This window comes from Bactrocera dorsalis, chromosome 4 (assembly GCF_023373825.1).
Source record: "Bactrocera dorsalis isolate Fly_Bdor chromosome 4, ASM2337382v1, whole genome shotgun sequence".
Taxonomy (NCBI): Eukaryota; Metazoa; Arthropoda; class Insecta; order Diptera; family Tephritidae; genus Bactrocera; species Bactrocera dorsalis.
The window spans coordinates 24,007,217-24,032,962 of NC_064306.1; the positions used below are offsets into that span (position 1 = coordinate 24,007,217).

The window sequence follows — 25,746 nt, forward strand, 5'->3', positions numbered from 1 at the left end:
CATGAACCCTGTAAAGGAGCAGAATTCTGTAGAACTACAATGGCTCACAGCTTATTTGACCCACCTCATATTTTCAAAAATAAATGATTATAACTTTTTAACTAAAAAAGGTATCAAAAAAATAAAAACGCAGTTTTTTTATTGGATATTAAAGGAATAATAAAACGCTTACGTTTTATTAAATTAACAAAAGGTTTCATATTTATTGAACATAAAAGGCAAATACTGATTATTTCATTGTCACAGCTTATTTGACCCATTTTTTAAATTAAATAAAAATTAACAAAATAACAAAAGGATAACAAAATCTTAATATTTTGTATGGCCTCCCTTCTCGTCTATGACCATTTTTAGGCGTTTTGGCATTGATTCCACCAACTTTTTTGTTGTTTCTGGAGGTATTTTAGCCCACTCCTCCAGATCTCCAATAAAAACGATCTTAAAGTTGCGTTGGTGGATCTTATTGGAGATCTGTCGTTTGCGAATATTGGTATCCAAAATGGACCACAGGTTTTCAATCACGTTTAGGTCGGGTGATTGTGTCGGTGGTTTCATCACATGTGGGCAATTATAAATTAGCCAAGTTTGAACGATTCCCGAAGTATGTTTGGGATCGTTGTCTTGGTAAAAGCTAAAAACGTCCTTTACTCCCAGATCCTCGGCGCTTTGAATGAAATAATCCTTCAGGATATTGAAATAGAGCATTTTGTCCATTGCTGACTCTATGAACCGAAGCCTTCCAACACCTGCAGCCGCCATATAGACCCACACCATTAGATGGCCACCGGCATGTTTCACAGTCGGCTTTAGGTGCTTATATTGAAGTTCTGTATTGGGCTTCCTCCACACATATGAACGTCCATCGGATCCAAAAATATTGAATTTGGACTAATCAGCAAAAATGACATCATTCCAGAATCCTTCTTTAAGTGCTCCTTTGCGAACTTTAAGCGGTTGTCTCCATTTTTTTTATTAATGAGCGGCTTCTTGCGCGCAACTTGGCCATGAAAATCATGATCTCTTAAAACACGTCAAACGATTTCCGTACAAAATGTTTTGCCGGTTATGTCCTGTATCTTACTGACTAGTTTTGGGGCCGAAATCTCTGGGTCTGTTTTAATTTTTTGCACAATATAGCGTTCATCACTTTTACTAAAAATCTTGTTTGGCGCTTTTCTTCCTTTATTTTCGATGCGGTTTTCGAAAACAAATCTGTGGATGATGGCTTTCACGGTACCATCTGGTATATTCACAATTTTTGCAATTTCTCGCCGAGAAAGTCCATTGTTATGGTGTTTAAGAACTAATTCTCGTTGTTCGATTGTTGTGCGTCTTCCCATGGTTTTAACACGTGTTTTCTTAACAAAATCCAATCAAAAGTGAAAATTCTATGTGCGAATATAATTAGCAAAGTACAAAAAAAAAACACCGTTAGGCTAAGCTTCTTGGAAGAGAAGCTGTTCATTAAATGCAGTGGGTCAAACAAGCTGTGACATTGAAAAAATGAGTATTTTTCATTTAAGTTGAATAATTATGAAACCTTTTGTTAATATAATAAAACTTAAGCGTTTTATTATTTCCTTAATATGCACTGAAAAAACTGCTTTTTTATTTTTTTGCCATCTTTTTTAGTTAAAAGGTTATATTCATTTATTTTTGAAAATATAAGATGGGTCAAATAAGCTGTGAGCCACTGTAATTATTAAGAACCCAGCATGCCTACTGCGTATGGTTATTGTGACTTACAAGCGCAAGAAAGATATGGTGGTCAAATCATATCTCAAACAGCTACGTCATTGTCTTCTTTGTGACAGAACTGTAAACTTAAATTTTGAAAAAATTCATTCTCTGTTAAATAATTTGAATAAGTGCTTTCCTGCTTTTTATTTTCAAAAAGCGATTACTGTTATCAAAAAGCCTTTAATGCTCTTACAACTTAGTAGCCTTTGTGACACAGTCATACGCGATGTTGTTTAGCTGCATTTTAGATCGTAGGTCACCTTGTGGCGTAAACACAGTTGGGTCGGAAACTACTAATAAATTCTTTATAAACATGACAATTGTTGTATTAATGCGTCGTTCAAACTCTATTATTTTGTTATTTTTCAAAGTATACACAAGTCTATACAAACATCCTGTATTTTTACAGATGTGAAGCTTTTAACACAAGTAAGGCTGGGCAGTAGCCCGGCGAAAATGAATCGCAAAGCAATCAATTCAATATATGTATATATTGAAATAATTAGGAAAATGTAGAGTAAGCAAGTAGAGAAGTAAAATAAGTAGAGGACAAAGAACTGTCAGAAAAAAGTAAGAACGTAAGTAGAAGGGAATGTCTACTATCCACCTAATTTCTTTAAGATATATTATTTAACTTGTAAAACATTTACATTGAAGTTTTTATCGAATTCATGAAAATTAATATAGTTATCATTTAAAAGCTTAAGATGATTATGTGCAGATTTTATCTCTTTCATAACATTTCATACATCAAAGTTTTTGCTACGGAGGGTAATAGTCTTGTCATGTACGTATATACGAGTAGTATATTATACAGTATAGATCTTAAGGAAGCAATCTCTCAGAAGCGAAAAATTTTGTTGCATCAGAAGAGCACGCGTCAACGCCACACACATCGATAGTAATTCGCCAAGTATCCAAATGACATAGATAATGAGACGAATTGAATTCTCAAGATCTGGTGGTCCGTCTATCATAATGAAGACGCGCACCTAAACCTATTACGTTATTTATCCATTGAACGAGAAAAACACTTTCATAACCAATGCTTTTAGATAAACTTTATTCATATTAAACATTATATGACACAGTCCCAATGATTTCGAAGAAGATAAAAAACAGGTATGACTTAAATATATAGTTTAATAAATATCAACAGCCGAAGTGAATATACATACATATGTATACATTATAAAATGATTTTTTTTCTATATGCAGGTATTAATATATATATATGTTTATATATATATGTATATATATTTATAGTAAGTACTTAGAAACTGTAGATTAGCGACAGATATACAGCCAGTAATGCATTAATTAAGATTAAATACTCCTTCTGAACAATAATTCTTGCAAAGTATAAAATGCACAGACCTTAACTGGCGTGATGATGAAAAATGTACGAAGGTATGTATGTATATGTATGCGTGTACAAATATGGACACAGTAATCTAAGCAATGCTGAGTGAAGCATGGGTTCTAGCATAAATATTTGTTTTAATACTCATAGATACATATATAGGGGATTTTTATAAAAATGTATGTACTACGTCCATATATAAGATTTTGTCAGTAGCTTATACTTAACTAAGAAATGCGTAAGCATGTTAGAAAAACAGATATGCAGTGCTACTTTTTATTAAGACTCCTTAAAAAGATTCACAGCTTAATACGGTATTCGTCACAAATTCGGCTTAAACGAAGAATTATATTCTATTCAACTTAAATAAATTTTATTAGGTTACTGTTAAGTATTAATGTTTATTTCAAAATATAAACATTTCTTTAAAAAATAATTGCACAATAATACATATTATTCAAAGAATTGTCCATCTAGTGCTCTCCAGAAATTTGTGGATTCCGTCTTTAAAGAACAGCGCCGACAGGCCAAGAATGAATCAACTCACTTTTTGATACCCTGTTCTGATGTCAGCCGTATTTCAGTGTGAGCATTCTAATTCGACCAGAACAATGGGTAGTCAGAAGAAGCAAGGTCTGAGCTATACTGCGGGCGAGCAATACTTCTCAGCCGTTGTTTTCCAATTAATGTTTATGCCTTGATTATTACTTAGAATAATAATCCAGTTACACTATGCCTTAGCAAACCGCACGAATATAGTTGTGATCCAGTATAATTTTTAGCAACAAACTAAGTATTTTGAAGCCTTTACACATGTCTATGTTTACAAGTAACGTAAATAATATGTAATATCATAACTTCTATTGGTGTCATCACTGATTTTATTATGTGTAAGAAGTCCAATAATGTTTCATTCGAGAAACGGGTACATAAAATTCGGAGTTATTTTTGTTCACAACACGAAACTAAAGAAATTAGGATTGCTAACTTTCTCGTAGAGTCAATGTACATACTCGTATATCATCGATTCGCCGTTACTGCCTTCAATACTATTAAGCTTTGTTTATGCATATTTTACAGTTTAACTATTGCGAATGGTTCAAATGATAAATGAAAAAAAAAAATCTTTTTATTGTATTTCTTCACTAAGAAAGAATCATTACACTATTTCCCATGCGCCAGAAGACATGTTAGCGCAGGGTTGCAAGTGGTGCCATTTTGTTTGAACCCCTCTACTCTATTTTCGCTACTCTTTAACATTTGGCGAATCGAAGACAGCTATTGTAATCTCTTTGTGAAAGTATATTAAATTTTTACTGTGCTAATTCAATAGTTTAGGAATTATGTGCCTTTAATTAAAAGGTTTTGTTAAACGTAGAATAGAAAATTTGAAGCGGAACACATTCATAAGGACTAATATTCATACTGCACTATGCATAATCAACTTATATTATACATATTCTTACGTATATTACGTATATATATTTTTTTATTTTATATAAACATTTGTAACACATTTTTAAAGAGATTTTTTTATACAAATATATATGTATTTTTTATTGTTTGCACTTTATAACATTTGACGTTTATTTAACTTCATTATAATTTTGTTTTAATATGCCTTAAAATGTAATATTAGAAACAACTTTCCAAAAAACTTTCAAAAATAAACAGCCACACGAAAGAAAACTCTCTTAAATACTGATAAATTAAGTAAGAATGGATATACTCGTACATAGTTCATTAAATAATTTTTCAATCTCATATCACACTTATACCAAATATAGTGGCTTCCATATTTCGAGATGACTGCTCTCCAGATGCAAGTTCTTAAAAAAAATTGGTTATTTACTACTTCATTTCAGTACCAAACGTAGAAGTTTTCTAAAATTTTTTTGAGAGTGCGACAAGTCAGTGGACTATGTTGATAAACTACCTATAGAGCTAGCCTATTGAAATCCAGCGACGAAATCGCCTTCTCTGGTTGGAGCAATAAGCTTGTATCAGTTTTGCGTTTCGTTCAACCTTCTATTTTTTATTTGAAATAATTGTTCGACAACTGTAAAAAGCACCATTTAAATACCTCAGTAGTAAATGTAATATGAATTCATGAGTGGGCGGTTTACTTGAAGAAGGCGTAGGCGAAGACTACACAAAAATATAACAAAATGTTTTTGAAATTCTGCAGAATAAACACATGTAAATATTACGAGGAATGTCGTACTTTCTATCCTGACTTATTGTGAAGATAAAGAATTTTAGTAATTTTGCTTAAGTTATAAATGAGTTACACTTTTATGTGCGTTATTCGTCTGCAGATAATTTTAATTCCTCATCCATTCACTATAACTTTCTCACTAGTTTTCTTGTGAGAGATTTTTCTGAAACCTGCGTAGCTCCTTCGTCAGCCACATTTGTACCTCATTTGATGGTGATGACGTTGGTTTACTCTTGCGCATTCTGAATGCATTGGATCCGCCGTTTTGCAGTAGTGGAACTTCGTCGGCGAATGCTTCATCGTCCTCACGAAATTTATTGTCGTCATAACGGTCGCGCTCAGCAAATTGAAGATCCAAGGGGTTTTGTTCCCGTATTAAGGGTGTTGCTATCAATGTTTCTTGTGCCTGTCGCAGTGGAAGTTGCTTTGTGTTGCCGGCTGCGGACGTAATCTCATTCACATTCGATTTCATTTCGCGTTTTTGTCATTCATGATACAAAATACCGGTGTAGCTGCTCATCGACAATGGCAGATGTGTATCCACAGACTTTTGGCGCTTCGTCATCGACAACGCACTTAGATGCTGTGTTGGATGTGTCTGAGGTGCAACGCCAGCGGTTGCTGTTGCATTGAATGCATTCATGTGGAAGTGTGAATGAGCACCAGTCAATTTGACGAGTGGAATGCGGTAGACACGCAATGGCTTCATACGATCTGGGGAACGAGAACAACCATCAGTGAGATTAGGTGAATTAGCACCACCACTACCACTGCTTGTTACACTATTGAAGATATTTCGATACTTAGAAGTTCGCCTGGTGGGCGACATGGGCGATTGTTGGCTGCCCTTACTGCTATTGCTATTACTGCTGCCGCTGTTATTGTTTCGCGGCGAATTGGGCGGTACACCATGTGGTATCAGTTGCTGTTGCTGTAAGTGTTCACCAACAATTGAAGTGCTGCGTAATCCACTAAAACGGTTATCTGTGTCGCCGCAAGAGTTACTTTTAGCTATAACCGGCTTATCTTCATACACATTGTGGGTTTTCTGGAGCGAACGTGCTCGATGTATGTGTGGTAATGATCCACTGGCATTCGGTATCTCTAGCAAATTTGTTAGTTCATGTTCTGGATTTATCGGTAAGTCTTTGGGAGTTGAGCAAAGCAATTCACCTTGAGAGAGTTCTTCGTTAGAAGATGCTTCGCTCGGCGTGGTGGCCAAGCGACGTTCCGATGCTGAAAATTCATTTATATGCAAACCTTTAATATGAAGATCTTTAGACATAAATTCTGGGGCCGTTGTAACAAAAAATATGTCTCGCTTAGAGGTTATCAGTTGTAATTCTGGCATTATTGTGGTGTGCACTAAGTTACCGTTCACCAATAGACGAATTTCCATTGAGTCGGATGTGAAACCAAGTATATATGGAAACGCACACACAACTGCGGTCGGTGATGTGTTCCAGTGGAAGTCGAAGTTATTTTTTGTGCCAGACCGATCGGTTAACTTTTGAAAGTGGCATGTGTCTGTGGGGCAGGAGAAATTTGTTAATAGACGAAAAAAGGTCAAAAATTGCGCTAAATTTATAGTGATAACATAATTTAGAAAGATACGTATACGATTTACTGATAAATGTATATCCGTATGTATGAAAATTGAATACGAAACTTACGATTATAGCACAATAGTAATTCTGTTTCCATGCCATCACAGAGTTCAATGGCCGCCGTCAATTGTGCTTGATTTCTCTTTGCCGATTCTAAATCATAAAGTCTATTGGCTGTTCCCGTTTGATCACAGACAATTTCGTAATGGTATCTAAAAGCAGCAATTAGTACACAAATACTCAATACATGTAGTTATACAAATAATTTTTATAAAAAAACGAACTGCAACTTTCATTATCAAATTACCCACCCTATGTTCATCAGATACTCACTTGTAGCCCACGCAAATTAGTCCACCCGCGTTTGTGTTCGTCGGTCCCTCCAGCGGCGTTATTATGCTTGGCGATTCACACAGCGTGATTTCTTTTTGGTAAATGAAACCTTCCACGGTTTCTGTGTCATTTTCCGGACACCACGACGCCCAAGCGGCTGAGTGCTTCCATTGGAATAACTGTAGTTTGCGGTTGACTGCCACCATCAACCTCAAATGGCCGCCACTAATACGTGAACTCGCAAACAAATGGCATCCGCGTGTGCGTTCGATACGGCGTTCCTTCACCTCCGCACGACTGCGGCAACGCAAAGTTTCCTCGCCATTTCTAGGCAAAAATTCACGCAAACGAAAGACGTGAATGCGATGACCATCACGATTAGTTAGTGAACCACCACGTATGAGTACAATTCCATGCTCTTCCAGTACGCTCAGTTGCCGCACTTGAAATGTCTTGTCGAAGATTAACTGATGCGATTGATCCTCTGCAAAAAGTTGCAAATGCACAAATGAGACTTGTTTATCAATTCACACATATGTTCATACATATGTATGTAAACGGATTTTAATAAAACTAAATACATGGTAAACTGGAATATATGTATAATAAATACAGCTCCTCGAGCGTTACTGGTTGATTGGCGTAAACCCTAGATTTATCGTACAAAGGCGCACTTAAGTATACACACGGTAACGATTTTTCATATTTTTACAGGATAGTGACCCTAAGCATTCTTCGATGCTGGTGCGAGAACAATACTTATTAAACAAAGTTTAGAATATCTTTCGCAGTCACCAGAGTTAAATATTCTGGGTAATTTGTGCAATTATCTTAAAATGAGTAAGGAAGGGCGAAGTTCGCATGCAACCGATCATTTTATATCCTTGCAACTTGCTAGAATTAAAGCCAGGGAAATGTTTAAAGAGTAAATTTTATATGTACATATACTCTATATAACTCATTCCGTGGACGACAAAATCGACATAAGATTTGTTAGAAAAATTAAAGTCATTATCTGTAATATATGGGAGTTGTGTTAGAAAATCCTGGTAATGGTTAGAAGGAAAACTTGACCTAGCTTTCGCTCAAATTTATCCATTTCGGGCACAAAGATACACTGTCATGATTAAACACGCTCTCTTATCTCCATTGAGATAACTTAAATATTTCTGATATATAAAGTATAAAGACACCTGGAAGTTCCAAAATCTTTATATTAGGTGTATGGGGCTCAGGAAATTTTTGGCACACAGACATACCATTGTCAAAGGAGGATTATCCCTGAATTTCAATTATATATCTCACACATTGACCTATATTTTCGTTCAAAGTCAACTATATACTGGGGCCCACATATTCGGTACGTAGTAGTAGGAAAATGAATGATGACCCACGACAGACTGCCGTAAAAATAGCGAAACATGTAAAAAATTATTGCTTAATAGCAATTAATGCCGAAATTATAGGCCGCTGTCTAAAATAAAATTAATTATTGTGCAGAGTAGCTGAAAAAAAAACGATTTACTGAGGGTTGGAAACAGGGCCAAGTACTTGGCGTACTCAGAAAAATATGAAAACGTCCAATTTTACTGTCACAACATTTTGGGAACTCGTAGTGTTCACTGAATAATGTAAATTTAACATATTTAGAGTTGATAGGCGGAGAATGGAGTCGTGTGTAGAAGTTCACGCAAGTGAGGAAAGTTCTCTGATCGCCATTCACTTGGGAGTGGCTAGAAATAATTCTTTTACATATGGCTCCAGCAGGTCACGACTTCCGGTCTTTGACCAAGTATCCTCTGAGTTGCCTAAGAACATCCCCCTTCACAGGGTTGTGCGCTGGGTTTGGGACCCACCACGTAAAAAGCGCCCCTAATGAAAGACGATGTCAAAATCGTGCTTGGCGATTTTAACGCCAGGGTGGACAAGGAAGGTATCTTTGGCTCAACAGTCCGTAAATTTAGCCTCCATGAGGAAACATCCCCAAATGGGTTGAGGCTGATTTTTTCTTTGTAGAACGACATTGAACAGATTGATAAGGATTAGATTTAAAACTGGCTTGAACGCGATATTCCTTCACTACGGGCTGCTTGGACGGGAAGTTGGCTATCACTACATTATCGCAGACACTATAATCATTTTCGAATTTTGCAACTATGCGGTAAATAGCGCGCTAAGAAGGAATATTATGACCGGGTCTTTGCGCGAGGGGCTTTTACAGTAGCCACCACAAAACGTAAATTTACGCAATAATCTTATACTATTTTCAAGCTTTATACCAAAGTGCAACGTAACGTGATAAAATGGCAAATCGTATTGAACGCACTGATAAAATTATATACAAATCCATAAACATGGCTGTCACGAGCTGTCAAATAACATCATCCCCATAAGTAAGCACTGTACATAATATATTGGAAGTATGCCCAATATTCTTTATGTTTCAAGCAACGATAAAGTTTTGTTAGTTTAATGTTTTCAATAAATAGACAGACACAAATCATAACACCTCAACAGCCAATCACCAATGCAAATGATTAGGTCCTACTTCTACGTCTTCTAATGTGTTAATTTAAAATAATTTATTTTACCTTTCATCAAATATGTTCCGTCATCAGTGGCAATAAATAAGCTTTCATCGTTGGAACCGAATGAGTCGCCAGCCAGTGTTCCACGATGCAAAAATGTTGGATAAAAACAATGTGGTTCCCACGGTGGATTGCGAAATATTGTGCAGGGGCTAGCGGAGGCAATACTGGTTGGCGCATCACCTCTCACGATAGCCTCTAGTTTCAGTGCCTGACCGATACGCACGAACTCTATTTGCCGCGCGTCCTCTTTCAATTTTGATGTCCGGGGCACATCGTAAAGTACTTCAGAGAATGCGCGTCTATTTAGCATATTCTGTAAGGAAAATTATAAATTATGTATATTAAATAAGTATATGTATATGTAACTTCGGGATGAAAAATCATTCTGTTCTCCTTCCTCGACTTGACAATTTGATAATTAAAGGAACTTGTCAAGCGAATTTCTGAGACTTTTAATAAAAATGCCAATGTTTGTATGTAAAATACGATTTTATATTAATTATTAGCTCATTAACTTATTTAACAATTTGAAATATAGTATTTCTTAACACAGAAAGATTGACACACTTTTTTTCTAATTAATCCCAAAATGTGACAATCTGATTCCTGGATATTTGAGACAATTGAGGTTGTAAAATCTCAATATTGGCAATAGTGTCAGAAATATACAAGTATTTGTATTTATTGTATTTAAATAACGTTTTGCCGTCTAGACATTGCGGCATTACGGCAAATAGGTTTAGATTTCGTAGGTATTGCATGCCTGCAAGTAAAGGGTGATTTTTTAAGAGCTTGATAACTTTTTTAAAAAAAAAAACGCATAAAATTTGCAAAATCTCATCGGTCCTTTATTTGAAACGTTAGATTGGTTCATGACATTTACTTTTTGAAGATAATTTCATTTAAATGTTGACCGCGGCTGCGTCTTAGGTGGTCCAGTCGGAAAGTCCAATTTTGGGCAACTTTTTCGAGCATTTCGGCCGGAATAGCCCGAATTTCTTCGGAAATGTTGTCTTCCAAAGCTGGAATAGTTGCTGGCTTATTTCTGTAGACTTTAGACTTGACGTAGCCCCACAAAAAATAGTCTAAAGGCGTTAAATCGCATGATCTTGGTGGCCAACTTACGGGTCCATTTCTTGAGATGAATTGTTGTCCGAAGTTTTCCCTCAAAATGGCCATAGAATCGCGAGCTGTGTGGCATGTAGCGCCATCTTGTTGAAACCACATGTCAACCAAGTTCAGTTCTTCCATTTTTGGCAACAAAAAGTTTGTTAGCATCGAACGATAGCGATCGCCATTCACCGTAACGTTGCGTCCAACAGCATCTTTGAAAAAATACGGTCCAATGATTCCACCAGCGTACAAACCACACCAAACAGTGCATTTTTCGGGATGCATGGGCAGTTCTTGAACGGCTTCTGGTTGCTCTTCACCCCAAATGCGGCAATTTTGCTTATTTACGTAGCCATTCAACCAGAAATGAGCCTCATCGCTGAACAAAATTAAAGCGCGAAACACATTTCGAACCGAACACTGATTTTGGTAATAAAATTCAATGATTTGCAAGCGTTGCTCGTTAGTAAGTCTATTCATGATGAAATGTCAAAGCATACTGAGCATCTTTCTCTTTGACACCATGTCTGAAATCCCACGTGATCTGTCAAATACTAATGCATGAAAATCCTAACCTCAAAAAAATCACCCGTTATAACTTACCAGTTTACCATCACCCATATAGTCATCGTATAAGTCTTTTATTAACATATCCAAAGTTCTTTCTCTTTTTTGTGAAAATATTGGTGTTTGAAAAGTGGCTTTTTCCGCGTTTATCATTTTTACAAGCAGAAACTCCCGAAACATGGAAATGTCCTGTTCGGAAGAGAAAAAATGGTGCAAAAAATTATTATATCTTCAATGGCTTGATGAATGGAGTTATAATTCATCTGGTATTAATGCAAAGTCTAATGTACACTACTAGTGTAATTAAAAATAGCAAACATATTTTATTATTATTACTTTTTATTTTTTATATTTATAGCGTTAACATCTATATTCAAAGTAAACTTTGAAGTTAGAGGGATGTAAATTTCGAACGTTCAGGAATAATTTGGTATCCGAAAGAGGAGAATTTTAAAACTCAAATATTTAAAAAAAGTTTAACAAGATTCAGTTTGGTAAAAATCGATTTCAAAACCAAAAGCAAGGATGTAGTGTAGAGTGTGTAGTTGTGAGCAAAATTATCATAATTTGGAAATAAATAGTAAAAGCAAAGAGAAAAAATTAAAATTTTAAGTTCTACACAATCAAAACGTAAAGAAGACTCTTCTATTCTCTTGCAACTTACTAAACGTTACCCAGATGAATATAACTCATACATTGACAGACATATTCGGCATAAAGGTTGATCATTACATTTATTATTATGAAGTTGGGGTAATATCGACCCGTTTACATATACTAATAATATGTTCACAGGGTTTGATTAACACACATACAATCACCATTCATATGGCGTAAAATCAGCCGGATATACTAAAATGCTGATATTAGTTATATTGGGGATAGATCAAGGTTTCGCTCAATTTTATCTATTTTAGGCACAAATAGACACTGTTATCAGTAAAACACGTCTTCGCACTTTCATTGAGATAACTCACATGCTGGCCGATTATGAGGTATAAAGTCACCTGGAAGTTCGAAATTTTTTAGGTATATGGGAGCTAAGGGAAGTATTGACCGGATTCAACCCATTTTTGTCGCGCAGGCGTACCATTGCCAGGAAAGTATTATCCCTGAATTTACATCATATATCTTACACATTGACCGATATTTGCGGTAAAAAGTCAACTATAGGTACTTGGGGTTCATGGGATCGCAGAAAAATGTTATGTGTCGAATTTGGTTGAAATTGAGCAAGTCCCGAGATATGTGATAACACCCACGATGCCACGTCCATTTTCCAATTTCGACTCCGGCTCCTTGAAAGCCCTCTCATGCCACCGCAGGAGTAAAATTAATGTTATCGCTAACACGGACAAACAAGCAAAATCTCAGAACCTCGTCCAAGCAGCCGTAGAAAATATTGGGCTGCTAGTTCCACTGTAGGATACCTATTTTGGACATGTTTCTTTAAATTTGTTGATGATTTTTTTGAGTAAAATTTTTGTTTTAAAAATATCACATGCACATTTTATCTGTCACATCTTATAAAAAAATGGCAACATTATTTTTGGAACACTAACCGTAAATTCCGGTGGATTTGGAAGGGTCGGACCAAACGGCGGCACGTTTTCATCGCAAAATACTGCTAAACGGTAGGCATTGTTGAGTTTTGTAATCACCGCAAATATATCTGTGAAAATGATTACCATAGTAAATACCTGAATTAGTATTAAATAAAATATATTTTATTTTTAAGCTAGGCAATGGTGCTAGTTACCCTGTGTACCACATTGCAGATACAAAACATTCTCATATGCATCTTATTTTTAGAAACAATTATACGTAATTTTATGCCTCTGTGCTTACGTGTAAATTGGCTCTTGATCCACGTGGGATCAAACGCTGTCGGCAGTATAAATTCGCTGTTATCTTTCACCTTGCCCTCCATTTGCTGTGTATTCGTTTTGTCTGCGGTTGGCTGATCAATGAAAATGATGTTTACAATGTCATTGCCAATGTGTCGTTTCCGTTCCACCTGTGAGTAAACATATTTTAATTGTTGTTCATAAATAACCAGACAAGATTTTTTAAACGTTTAATACGGAAGTTTCAATTATTTCATATGCACCTGTTGCCGATTATCGTGGGAATATGGTAGGAGCGTTGAGACGTGAAACATTATTTCGTGGCCTTCATATAGTGTGTAGACAGAATATTTGCCTGTCATATCGCCTGTTTTGTTTACATAAGAAAATACAAGAATAACAAAAATTATACTATATTATTGTATTAGTATAATATTATTTTATATTTATATTTTTATATAGTATCTTATTAATTATTTTCTGATTTTGTTTATTTCTCATTTTTATTGCGCGTACGTATTTTTAGTATTAAATTCCCTCATTTCGAATCATGTTCATATGGGATAAGATGAGAGATCCATATATAATTACCTAGATGTTCATATTTTTTGCTTGAAATTTCTATTTTCGAAGGCTTTTTTCATCATGTCGCTAAAGGATATGCGCCTTTCAAGAATTGTTTTTCATTATGAAAGCTTTGTGGTGCTATAAACTACGGTTTGTGTCTTACATTATTTAAACACAACAAAATGATAGTTTGTAGTGTTAATTATATTTATTTTAATCGTACAATGCGGTATATAAAATAAATCAGGAAGCACGAAAGTAATGAAACAGATTCAGGAAATTTAAGTCAACAGAGTGCTTACTGGATGTCTTTAGTTTCGTGCTCACCTACACAGTCGCAGTTTCTCTGATGACGACTATTGTTCTAGAGCTACCATAGTACTATTTGTAGTTATGCATGATTACTTTACGCACAAAGTCCGGTCTCACGCAAAGGTGTAGTAAATATGTAGGGCTGTTCAATGAGTACATAGCGTACGAGAGAAAATGAAAATTTGGCAAATTAACCATTTATGGATTGAACAAGCGAATCACTAACTTCTATAACCCATCTTCTGGTTTCGAAAACAGGCCCCACGGTGAAGATAACCACCCCTTTCGACTCAAAGTTATGCACGGCGGGTGAATTTTTCTATTTGCAAAAGGATACGGAGACAAGTCTGGACGGTGGGAGGTAAGCATGAATGGTGCAACAGTTCATAGCGTTGTTCTACTAATGTGGCCGTGTCGTGAACGGAAATGTGAGTCCCTTTCAGACTGATAGGAATTTTCGGAGCATGTTCGCCAATAATAACCACTGCTTCAACTATTCCGTGGTATTTGTAGAAACCTTTTTGGATTGCGCTTAAACAGCCCGAGTGATGCTCTCATGTTGAGTTCTGTGCAATTTCCATTCAAAAACAAAAACCGAATCATCAACCGAAATTTCTATTTATCCATTATTCTAAACCCGCGAACACTTGTTCCCACACCCGATCAAAACAACACTAAGATTTCTATTCGGTGAAATTGTGGCAACAGCCATTGCAACGTTATTGGTCGACAACCCACTCTCACTCTCTGCGCGCTATGAGTACACGTACATATGTTACACACGAACTTGACATCGTTTTTACTAGAGATGCGACTTGTCAAGTTACTAGTTTTCTTTCTGAACTGCTAACTATTACCCAAGTTTCTACTTAAAAATCGTTTCTAAACCTAAAAAACTAGAAGAAGAGAGCGCAAGTTGTGAGCGTAGTACTTAGTTTCTGTTAGTGAAACCGCAGGCAGAAAATATGTAGAAACAACTGTTAAACACATGTGTAAACAAGTGATATTTGAAGCATATGTAAGTTTTGTATTGTGATAATGGAAATTCTATTGATTAGTCAAGTGTTGATATGATTTGATTATTAATGTCAACATTTAAATATTTTCTTGCTAATGTCTGCTAGTTTTCCAGTTTCCTTACAATTTCGTTATTTCGGTCTTTGTAATGCGTTATAGGTGTTCGGTTCCCCAATAAAAAAGATAAACATAAAACTATGTATGGTAAAGTACACTATTTAAAAAATTTTAAAATCTTCTTTTATTTAAAACAAAATCCATTTAAAAGATTTTCTCTATCACAAATAAATTGTTTGATAGCAGTATGGATTTTTGCTTTTTCTGCCGGTGAAACATTCTGCGAGCCTGTAAATAATTAATAGCACTACTATTTCTCAATTACTCTTCTACTGAATTTATTTCTATAAAATACTCGAAAATTCGAAATAATTGTTTCTTAGTTTTAGCAAGACATTTCGAAATTTTTTGCGCAAAAAGAGTTGTCAAGAAATCATTGGAGGTTCCAAGCTCAGTTGATCTGAAAAATTCGGATCATATGTAACTATGGGACAGTTAAGTAAACTGAACACGCAACTTTTTCATACAGAAATCTTTTAAATTCATAATTTTGTCGTTCGCAACACGAAACTAAATTTTCCCCGCGGTTCGTTTAATATCTACGCATGTTTTTATATGTAATATGTATTAATATTATCATATTATTTTCTAATATTTTGTAAACAATGCAGTGTTGTGTTGTAAAATTTCGAATCAAATAGAGGAGTTCAATCATTGTATAAGTCATGTAATTTATTCAGAGGAAATACCTTTCACATCTAATCCACCACGGAAGCGATCCCAACTTTTAAGACGTATGCGTTCCCCAAGTATATGCAGAAAACTCTCGAAGTCTTTACTTGCATCTTCTGTTAAAAATATACACATGTGAGATTTAATGGTTAAGATTCAATATATGCAAATTTTTAATATATGTAAATATACATAGCTAGATAATATATTGATACACAATGTTCAATGAATTAACCTAAAACTTCCGCTCGCTTTGTATACTTTTTATTTGTGTAAGTAAGACATATACATATCGAAAGTAAATTGGGTAATGCTTGATTTACACAATACTTGCTATATATAACTAGATAAGTATAAATAACACATTGCTATTTTCCATGAAGTCAGAATAATATAAATACGAGTATATATATTTTTGTTATGCTCACGCAACCATTGCACTTAGTGTATATCTTTTGTTCATTTTGTTATTTGTATCATATACTTGAGATTACTATGGAGTTTTAAAAGGTATATCAACATTTTTGCGATATGGAGATGAACGTTGAAATTCTTCTCAAAACTCGACACTCTGAGGAGGTTGAAGGCATATGAGTAAACCATTGCTATGTCCAAAAATGTTGTTAATTGGATATGATAGTGATATTGCTAAGTCACATATTAGGTATTAAACCAAAAATTGGTACAAATGATCACAATGCGGACAGTCATCTCTGGCTTAAACCTATTTAAAAAGTGGGATTGGTTGCTCCACTATTGGGTTATATGTACATATTAAAATTTATTGAAAATAATTTCCATAACCTAATTAAAAAAGTCTACTCCCTATATAAAACAATATTTAGTTATATCAAATTGTATCACTTAACAATACAAAACTCAAGAACAAACGAAGACAACGCTACAAAACTTTGTAAAAATAGTGCTTTCAACAACATGCATATGCATTAAGAGCCTAAATGTATGTGATATGTCTGAATAAATTCAGAAGGATTTTTTTTCTGTACCCTAGGGATACAGCATGGTTTACTGGTGAATATAGATGCCATCGGTCCACGAATAACTTTGAATCGAAAAAATAAGGGTCAAATTGTGACTTATCTTAATGAATCGCGCTTACTTCAGTTCAGTGTCAAATATAAATGAAAACTAATTACGACTAGCCCCAATGTACCAGATATAGTGACTCTCAATGCCCAACTTTACTATATACTATGGCTAGCGTTAAAACTAAAAGCCTCTAGTCTCATATACTTATATATGTACATATGTAATATAACGATTCCTACTTTTCTCTCTTATACCCAATTTATAAAATTTCATTCAACTCGCTGAATTTATACTGCGTATATTGTATTTCAGGAGATTAAATATAATTATATAACGTTTTTTAATTTAAAGATTTGCAACCAGGGGAAAGCATAAAATATTCGGTTAGTCCCGAAATTAGTTTTTCCTCACTTGTTATTACTTACGATTGCTCAGCATTTCGTCATCACAAACTTGACCAGGTTTCATGTATACCACACCGAATTTGAAGTTCACTGAACCCTCTTGCTCTTCAAGTAGTAGCAAGTCCTTTTGTATGTCGGCTGTAAATATCTCTTTGGGATTTTTAGCTGATGCCTCCATACCAGTAAAATGTGACAATATTTGTTTCACAGTTAGCTTTTGATTAGATTGAAAGGGTAGCGCAATTTTCTGTGTACCCTAAAAGTAAAGCAATCAAACTTGATAAATATACTCGTACATATACTATATATACATAGTCGAATAGGCAAATAGAGTTTAATATATTTCAGAAATTAAATCTACAAACGGAGTCACGGTTAAAATGTTTTAATTAATCTTTGTAAAGAGAGTTTGAAGTAGGAGGAAACAAAGAATTTTCATGCCCTAATTTTTAACAATATAGTACTTAGTGGATGGTCTAATAATTATTACAAATAAAAATGTATTTCTACCATTTTAGTCAAAGGGTTTTTATATAAGGTTTTCCAATAGGAATGATATTATTACTAAGTTTCGTTTCGGCCGTAATATGTCATAATCTGTTATATATTTTATTATCAAAATAATCGTTCTCCAGATACAACTTTTCGTGCGCTTTTGTCATTTTATGGGCGTAATAGTCGTCCACCCGTGCTCGCTATTCGTCGAATTGTTGAAAATTTCGAGCGTACATGTACATTACATGACGTTCAAGTGCCAATAATACAAAGAACCGCTCGAAGTAAGGAAAATATTGCTACCGTTCAGGCAAGTGTTGCCGAAGACTGCAATTTGTCGATTTCAAGACGTTCTCAAGAATTTGGACTGTTTCAAACTACAATTTGCCGAATTTAAAAAAAAAAAAATGGACTTGCAGCCATATAAAATTGTTCTCACTCAAGAACTGAAGCCATTGGACCACCGTTAACTTCGTGAATTGGTGATATTGCTTTGGAACAACTTGAAAACGACAATGATTTTGGTAAATAAACAAAACTGTCGAATCTGGTGCGAAGAAAATCCATAAATTATTTACGAACAACCATTACGTTCACCCAAATTGACAGTTCGGTGTGGGGTTTGGTCTGGTAGAATTATCGGTCCGTATTTTTTTCGAAGTGAAGCTTTTGACACCGCTATCGTCAATGGAGAGCGGTACTGATCGATGATAACCAACTTTTTATGACTGCAATTAGAAGAAGTTGATCCTTACAACGTCCGGTTCCAACAAGACGGCGTACGTGCTCCGATTTATTGCGAGACAAGTTTGGAGATTCGTTTATTTCGAGAAATTGTGACATTGAATGGCCTCCAAGAACTACTTCAGGTATTGTTTTAGAAGTCATTATTAAGTGTGTTATTCAGTCATACGACTTGATTTAGTGGAAAACGTACTCGAAAATTGCGTTCATCGAATTCGTTCGTAGTTGTATCGATTGTACTCTACAATGAATAAAATAACATTTGAATTCCCTTAAAAATTAGTGTGTTTTTAGTTTTTAAGAAGTCATATTACTCTTATTGGAAACTACGCACATATACATATAAGTGTATTAAGTTACTATAATATCAATAATGCTCCTACACAGTTGCGGAGTTTCAATTTCGTTTTGAATGCATTTTCTGTTTACATTATATTATTATTCATATTCATACATTTTACTAGTAGTAGGAGAGCCCAAGAGGGGATTTTTGAAGTTATTAAAGCGTGCCAGAAAATGTTATGTGGAGAAACATTGCACCTTTTTATGTACCCCTACCAAATATGAGCCCTTAATATGGAGGCGTGCGTTGGGGAGAGTTCCTCAGACTAGAGAAAAAAATCGATCCTTCGGGAAACTCGAGCGCGAGTGTGAGTGTATATTTCAATATTCTGACGGTTTGAGGGTGACTTAGAGAAATAGCAGGGTGACAAATTTGTAAAAAAAACGCCACCTTGAAATACTCGAGCGCGATAGATTTTTTTTAATTTTAAAGGTCAGATCACGAAAATCCTATAATCTGACAGTTTTCATGGAGCGATACAGATAAAATCGCCGACAAAAGGTCAAGCACACTGATCACCATAGCGTGGTTGTTGTTAGTAGACGCTTGACACTTTTGTTTGTTTGTGGTGTTTTCTATTTTTTCCCGTTTACAGCGGTCAGTTTTACATCCATTGTTAAAATGAGCGACGTTAGTATCAAATGTGTTTTCTGTGGCGAAGAAACGTATGAAAAAATCAAAAAGTTTACTCCACAAACTCTAAATAAGTTTATAACTGTTTTGGAGTATCGCAAAGCGAAGCCGGTTGTCAGGAAGCTCAAGAAGTTCAAGGAGTGGAAACCAACTTCGAAGATGACTCGAATGACGAAAATTGACATGTTTTTTTTTATTTTATTTTTTCTATTTTCATATTAATAAATTATTAAATTTTCTCTATGTATATGTATATAACGGGTGATTTTTTTGAGGTTAGGATTTTCATGCATTAGTATTTGACAGATCACGTGGGATTTCAGACATGGTGTCAAAGAGAAAGATGCTCAGTATGCTTTGACATTTCATCATGAATAGACTTACTAACGAGCAACGCTTGCAAATCATTGAATTTTATTACCAAAATCAGTGTTCGGTTTTTTTTTTTTTTCGGACAAATTTTGTTCAGCGATGAGGCTCATTTCTGGTTGAATGGCTACGTAAATAAGCAAAATTGCCGCATTTGGGGTGAAGAGCAACCAGAAGCCGTTCAAGAACTGCCCATGCATCCCGAAAAATGCACTGTTTGGTGTGGTTTGTACGCTGGTGGAATCATTGGACCGTATTTTTTCAAAGATGCTGTTGGACGCAACGTTACGGTGAATGGCGATCGCTATCGTTCGATGCTAACAAACTTTTTGTTGCCAAAAATGGAAGAACTGAACTTGGTTGACATGTGGTTTCAACAAGATGGCGCTACATGCCACACAGCTCGCGATTCTATGGCCATTTTGAGGGAAAACTTCGGACAACAATTCATCTCAAGAAATGGACCCGTAAGTTGGCCACCAAGATCATGCGATTTAACGCCTTTAGACTATTTTTTGTGGGGCTACGTCAAGTCTAAAGTCTACAGAAATAAGCCAGCAACTATTCCAGCTTTGGAAGACAACATTTCCGAAGAAATTCGGGCTATTCCGGCCGAAATGCTCGAAAAAGTTGCCCAAAATTGGACTTTCCGAATGGACCACCTAAGACGCAGCCGCGGTCAACATTTAAATGAAATTATCTTCAAAAAGTAAATGTCATGAACCAATCTAACGTTTCAAATAAAGAACCGATGAGATTTTGCAAATTTTATGCGTTTTTTTTTTAAAAAAAGTTACCAAGCTCTTAAAAAATCACCCTTTATATCTCAAGGTCACCTTTTTTTTACAAGTTTTAAAATCGGTAATGACTTTTGGCCACGTCGAAATTGTCAGAAATTTAAATGGCACACTTTTTAGAGGTTCATATTAACATTCGCTTTGAAAATCTGACACGCTCGAATAACTTTTTTTTTTAACCTCTTATTACGGCCCTCAACCTTGAATTGATTGTCAGATTAATATATATCGACTATCAGAAATACAATGCGCGTATATACCATAAATGACTGACGCGCTTGAGTATTTTTATGTGACTGTTTTTTTTTTACATTTTTGAAAATAATTACCCGCTCTTCTCCCCACTAAAATGGAAAACTTTTTCTAGACTTTCTTTTTATTTAAACGTTATCTTGACACTCTAGTAAGTCTCCATGACGCTCCAGTAACTGCAAATTTAGCACTCCAGGCTCCCCTACTATAGTATCTGAGCACATTATTAAACCAACACATGCAAAAAGTTTCGGTTTGAATTCAATAATAGAATGAACATATGCGCCTTCAACTAGCTGATTACAAATGTTATGGATACAACTAATATTAAATTTATATTCATTTGGCTTCAACCAAGTTAAATATATTTAATTGAGATCAAATAGGGTGATGTGTATGACTTAATTAATGCTATTAAGAGCTTAACTTTATTTCTAACATAACGGCTTACCTGTTTCCGAAATAATATTGCCCGATACATTGGTGCACCCTGATGGCCCGAGTCTTGTGACACAACCGAAAGAAAGTAGGGATTCTTTTCCGTATCCATACCGACATAATTTTGGTGAACTATAACCAAAACACAATAAATGTTTATGACGAAAGCAAAAAATTAAAAATTTCAACTTTCTTACATAAGTCAATAAATAACATAAAATGCTCGATTGCATCCGAACATAGCGCTTCCTTACTTGTTTACTATAAGGGTTTTCTATTAACCTTTAAGGAACTTCCTAGCTTTTAATCTTTTCAGTTTCAGTTGATTCATCCCTTCTTGTTGTAAAAAGCATTATTTTATTCAGGACTTTCTAGATTTAATCCGGTAATTTGGCAGCCTATGCTGATGTGTCAACCTTGGTGAGTGATTGGTTGAATATTCACTCCTTTTTGGTCTTTCGGGATATTTACTGTCCACAAACGTACAAATATACGCAGATAAACAGAATACAAAAAGCGATTGAAGGAATAGAAAATAGCGGAACGAATTCAACAAATGCAAAGTGAAAACTAAAATGCTAAACGCTGAAGCTTATATCTTATCAAAAAAACTTCAAATGGTAAAAGCTGTGCTACTTTTCCTGTAATATAAAATATTTAACAAATTCTGATTTATTTACGCCTTGGCTACGCTTCGGTAAAGAAATAGGACATATCAAACTGCTTGAATTAAACGTACAAACGCACAACTTTCGGAACAAAAATTTATTGTCTAACATTTTTGTAGAATTTAATGAGAGTTTAATAAATACCAATTTTGAAATAATATGAGCAAACTATATAACTTTCCAAATAATTTTTTAGAAACGAATATGACATCAACATTTCCTGCTGCACTTAGATAAAATAAGTAATTAAATATTTTCACAAATTCTAAGAGTGCGTTGAAAGTAAATTAATAATGAAAGATTATTTGAGAATAAACGAATATTAGATATTATAGCGTTTTTCTCGATTATATTAAATTAAGCCTTAAAAAATTTTCAAATAGAAAGCTGTTTTTATAAATCATTTATTAGCTTCTCCTGTATGCCTATATGTTTGTATGTATGTTTGCACATTTATAATTTTTTCAGAGGCACTACAACTAAATGGCAGTGTATACTTTTTACTGGAACTGCAACAAAAAAAAAATCAATAATATATAGTACATACGTTAACTTCGGTACCACTGAAGCTATAATACCCTTCACAAATACAAAAGTTTCCTTTCCAGAACTTTGATCGGTCAAATTGCAAGGAAGTGACTCGATCTGAACAATTTTTTCATCATTATCACTGGTTTGGACAGTAGCCCATTCGAAATTTCGTGAAGATATCTCAACAAATGGAAAATCTTTCCTTACAAGTACTTTTTTCACTCATTCAATTAATATGACAGCTATATAATATAGTGGTTCAATATCGCCAGTTCTGACAAGTGAGAAAAGAATATGTAAACAATTTGAAGTCGACTAGTACGTGTATATACAGACAGTTCGACAAGGATAAGTCGACTAAGCGCATTACAGTGTCTCCTACGTTCCTAAAAAGTGCGCCTAACGCTATGCAGCTAAAATCATCAAGTATCCATTATATGAATAAGGCATTTACCCAAAAACATCCATAAAGAAATTGGGTTAAAATTATGGCTTAAAAAACTAAGCACATTAAACTAAAATGTGAAAAGATAATATAGTAAAAAACGGAAAATTATACTTTAAAACAATCTAACTAAAAATAGACAAATAATTCTTAATGTAAAATTACAGTAATTATGTATCGACTTTATAGCAACTTGATTATCTACAATACATATATTATCTTATTGTAATATTCTTAAAGTTATTGTCTTATTAATCTCCTGACCTTTCTAACTCAGATAATTTCCGGCCGAGTTATGGTGAGCAACTCAATCCATTTTTAAGAAATAAATTCGCAAAAAATTTTTTATCTTGAAACCCTAACCGTCGCAAATAAACAATAAAACTCCATTTAATATTTACTCTATCTAAAATAACTTATCATTTGACATTTTATACTATCAAAAATTGCATTAATAATTTTAAGGTTAAGTAAACTGCTCATCTCAAACAAGGCAAGATAAACTGAGTGCAGTTTTTAATTTATGAACAAAAGACCACACCTAATTCCAATCAAAATAGGGGAAAAGTGAGAAAATATACATTAAATTTGCTAACAGTAGCATGTTGTTAACTGTCATTTGACAAAGGGAATCGCGTGAAAAAAACCTGTGTGCAAAAATTTTTGAAAAAGCCACTAAATCCCCCAACTTCTATTAGAACTCTTACCAACAGTGTGAAAAAGCATGAAATCGGATCATGACCCCGCTCTCTCCCCATATCGTATCGGTACTGTTTAAAACTTCTGAAAGCGATAAATTAATAACTCAATACGACAGGGATGTAAAATTTTACGCTGATATTAACGTTAGTTATTGATTTACTGTGCTATTTGTAGTTTTGAACAGTACCGTTATATGGTGAGTAAACCGGATTATCTTCCGATTTCATTCATTTCCACACTGTTGGTTAGAGTTCTTATTTTATTTTCGCTCAGCAGATTTGGCTGTTGTACCTTTAATAGTTTAGGAGATATGTGCTTAAAACTTATTAGAGGGCAGGCCCACATCCACTTGTTCATAATGTTTTGCTCAAAGGTGCGCCTTGCTACTGCGATTCCCTGCACTAAAACAAACTTTATATATTAATTCAGTGCTTAGTTATGGCATTTTATAAGTTTTTGGTTATTAGCGATTTGTGGGCGTGACGGTGTTCCGATTACGCTTATCTACGAACTCATAATTTGTTTGGTACTAAGGATATGCGGGTTTCAAGATATTTTAATTTATACTCAGGTTACAGCTTGCACGGTCAGTCACCCGGATTTCAAATCGTCTCTTTATCTTTATCATTTATATATACATATATATGTATATTTATAACTAAATCCATTTCGCTTATTCATGTCACTAATTTCACTTACGTTTTCCCAAAAAGTATTTGAAATACCACCGCGTTTGATGCTCAGGATTTTCTAAGATAGGTGTGCTGGGTGATCCGAAAACCTGCAAAAGTAAAACAATTTACATAGATACCTGACTTATGTTCACAGAAAATGAAAAGTAATATGCCAATTTTATTTGGGTTTCTTGATAATTTTATGTTAAAGAATCGGTACTTAATATAGTACTTATATATTCTCTTGGCACTCTGTGGAAGTATTCATAGCATACAAACTGAAACAGATGATGTTTTGGGACGGAGATCGGGCTTATGTTAGCGTGGTTTTTGGAATTTTCAAGCCATAACATTACGCAACGGTATAAAAGTTCAAAAAATTTTATAGTCTCGCATTGACTAGAAAATAGTTTTGCAACCTTTGGGTGCGGGTAAATGTATCTGTTTTATCTTTTTCAGGTACACACAATTAACTCACTAATCGAAATATTCTCACCATATTTCATCGGCTATTTCGCGCTATATAATATAATATAATTCTGTAAGATATGCTGGTACAACAATAATCAAAGGAGTTTCAGGCGATATATGTGTGTTTTTAGTAATTTTAATGGCACACCACATTGTGTACAGGAACCAATTTTTGTGAATCAGAGAATTTGTTTTAAAATAATTGTTGTTGTACGCACCTCATCCTTTTCCGCTAGCGAATCGCCGTTTTCAATACGAAAACGTTTAAAATTCGGATCTAGGCCATCTAATTCAGATTGTGGTAGCTGCAAAAAAATAAAACTCTTAGTAAGTACACATATACATACGTAGATAGTAAAGGAAATAAAGGTTTAAGTTAAGGTAAGTTTAAGTTTTGTTCACCTAACGGTTGTTTGTATTACAGAAAACTAATCAAAATATTTTTTAGTAATAATATTGGGTACTAGAAAAAACCTTTTCGTATTTCTAACCAAACTTCGACTTATTTTTTTATGTTTATAATGAACCAAATATGTTCAATTTTTTACTCCATCAGTGTGAACATTTTCTGGTTTCTCGGCGCAAAACTGCGACAAGAAATTTTCACAGGCTTCTTTTAAAGCCAAATTTACTCCATTAAGGGAGTTCTGCATTGACCGAAACAAA

The 25,746-nt window shown here is 34.6% G+C and overlaps 1 protein-coding gene across 3 annotated transcripts in view; it reads right to left on the reverse strand.

Annotated features, from left to right (window-relative positions):
• Positions 1 to 4,118: 4,118 nt before the first annotated feature.
• Positions 4,119 to 25,746, reverse strand: part of LOC105233121 (GTPase-activating Rap/Ran-GAP domain-like protein 3) — a 90,997-nt gene continuing 69,369 nt past the window's right edge. For all 3 annotated transcript variants that reach the window (XM_029553345.2, XM_049454307.1, XM_049454308.1), the window contains 13 exons: positions 25,299 to 25,385; positions 24,635 to 24,716; positions 21,603 to 21,721; positions 17,540 to 17,774; positions 16,082 to 16,180; positions 13,643 to 13,746; positions 13,381 to 13,549; positions 13,095 to 13,204; positions 11,569 to 11,721; positions 9,853 to 10,165; positions 7,262 to 7,745; positions 6,995 to 7,140; positions 4,119 to 6,848 (listed from right to left, as the gene is read on the reverse strand). In XM_029553345.2, the coding sequence (XP_029409205.2) occupies positions 5,806 to 6,848; positions 6,995 to 7,140; positions 7,262 to 7,745; positions 9,853 to 10,165; positions 11,569 to 11,721; positions 13,095 to 13,204; positions 13,381 to 13,549; positions 13,643 to 13,746; positions 16,082 to 16,180; positions 17,540 to 17,774; positions 21,603 to 21,721; positions 24,635 to 24,716; positions 25,299 to 25,385 (3,144 nt within the window). In that variant the 3' untranslated portion in view covers positions 4,119 to 5,805. The remainder of the gene's footprint in view (positions 6,849 to 6,994; positions 7,141 to 7,261; positions 7,746 to 9,852; positions 10,166 to 11,568; positions 11,722 to 13,094; positions 13,205 to 13,380; positions 13,550 to 13,642; positions 13,747 to 16,081; positions 16,181 to 17,539; positions 17,775 to 21,602; positions 21,722 to 24,634; positions 24,717 to 25,298; positions 25,386 to 25,746) is intronic.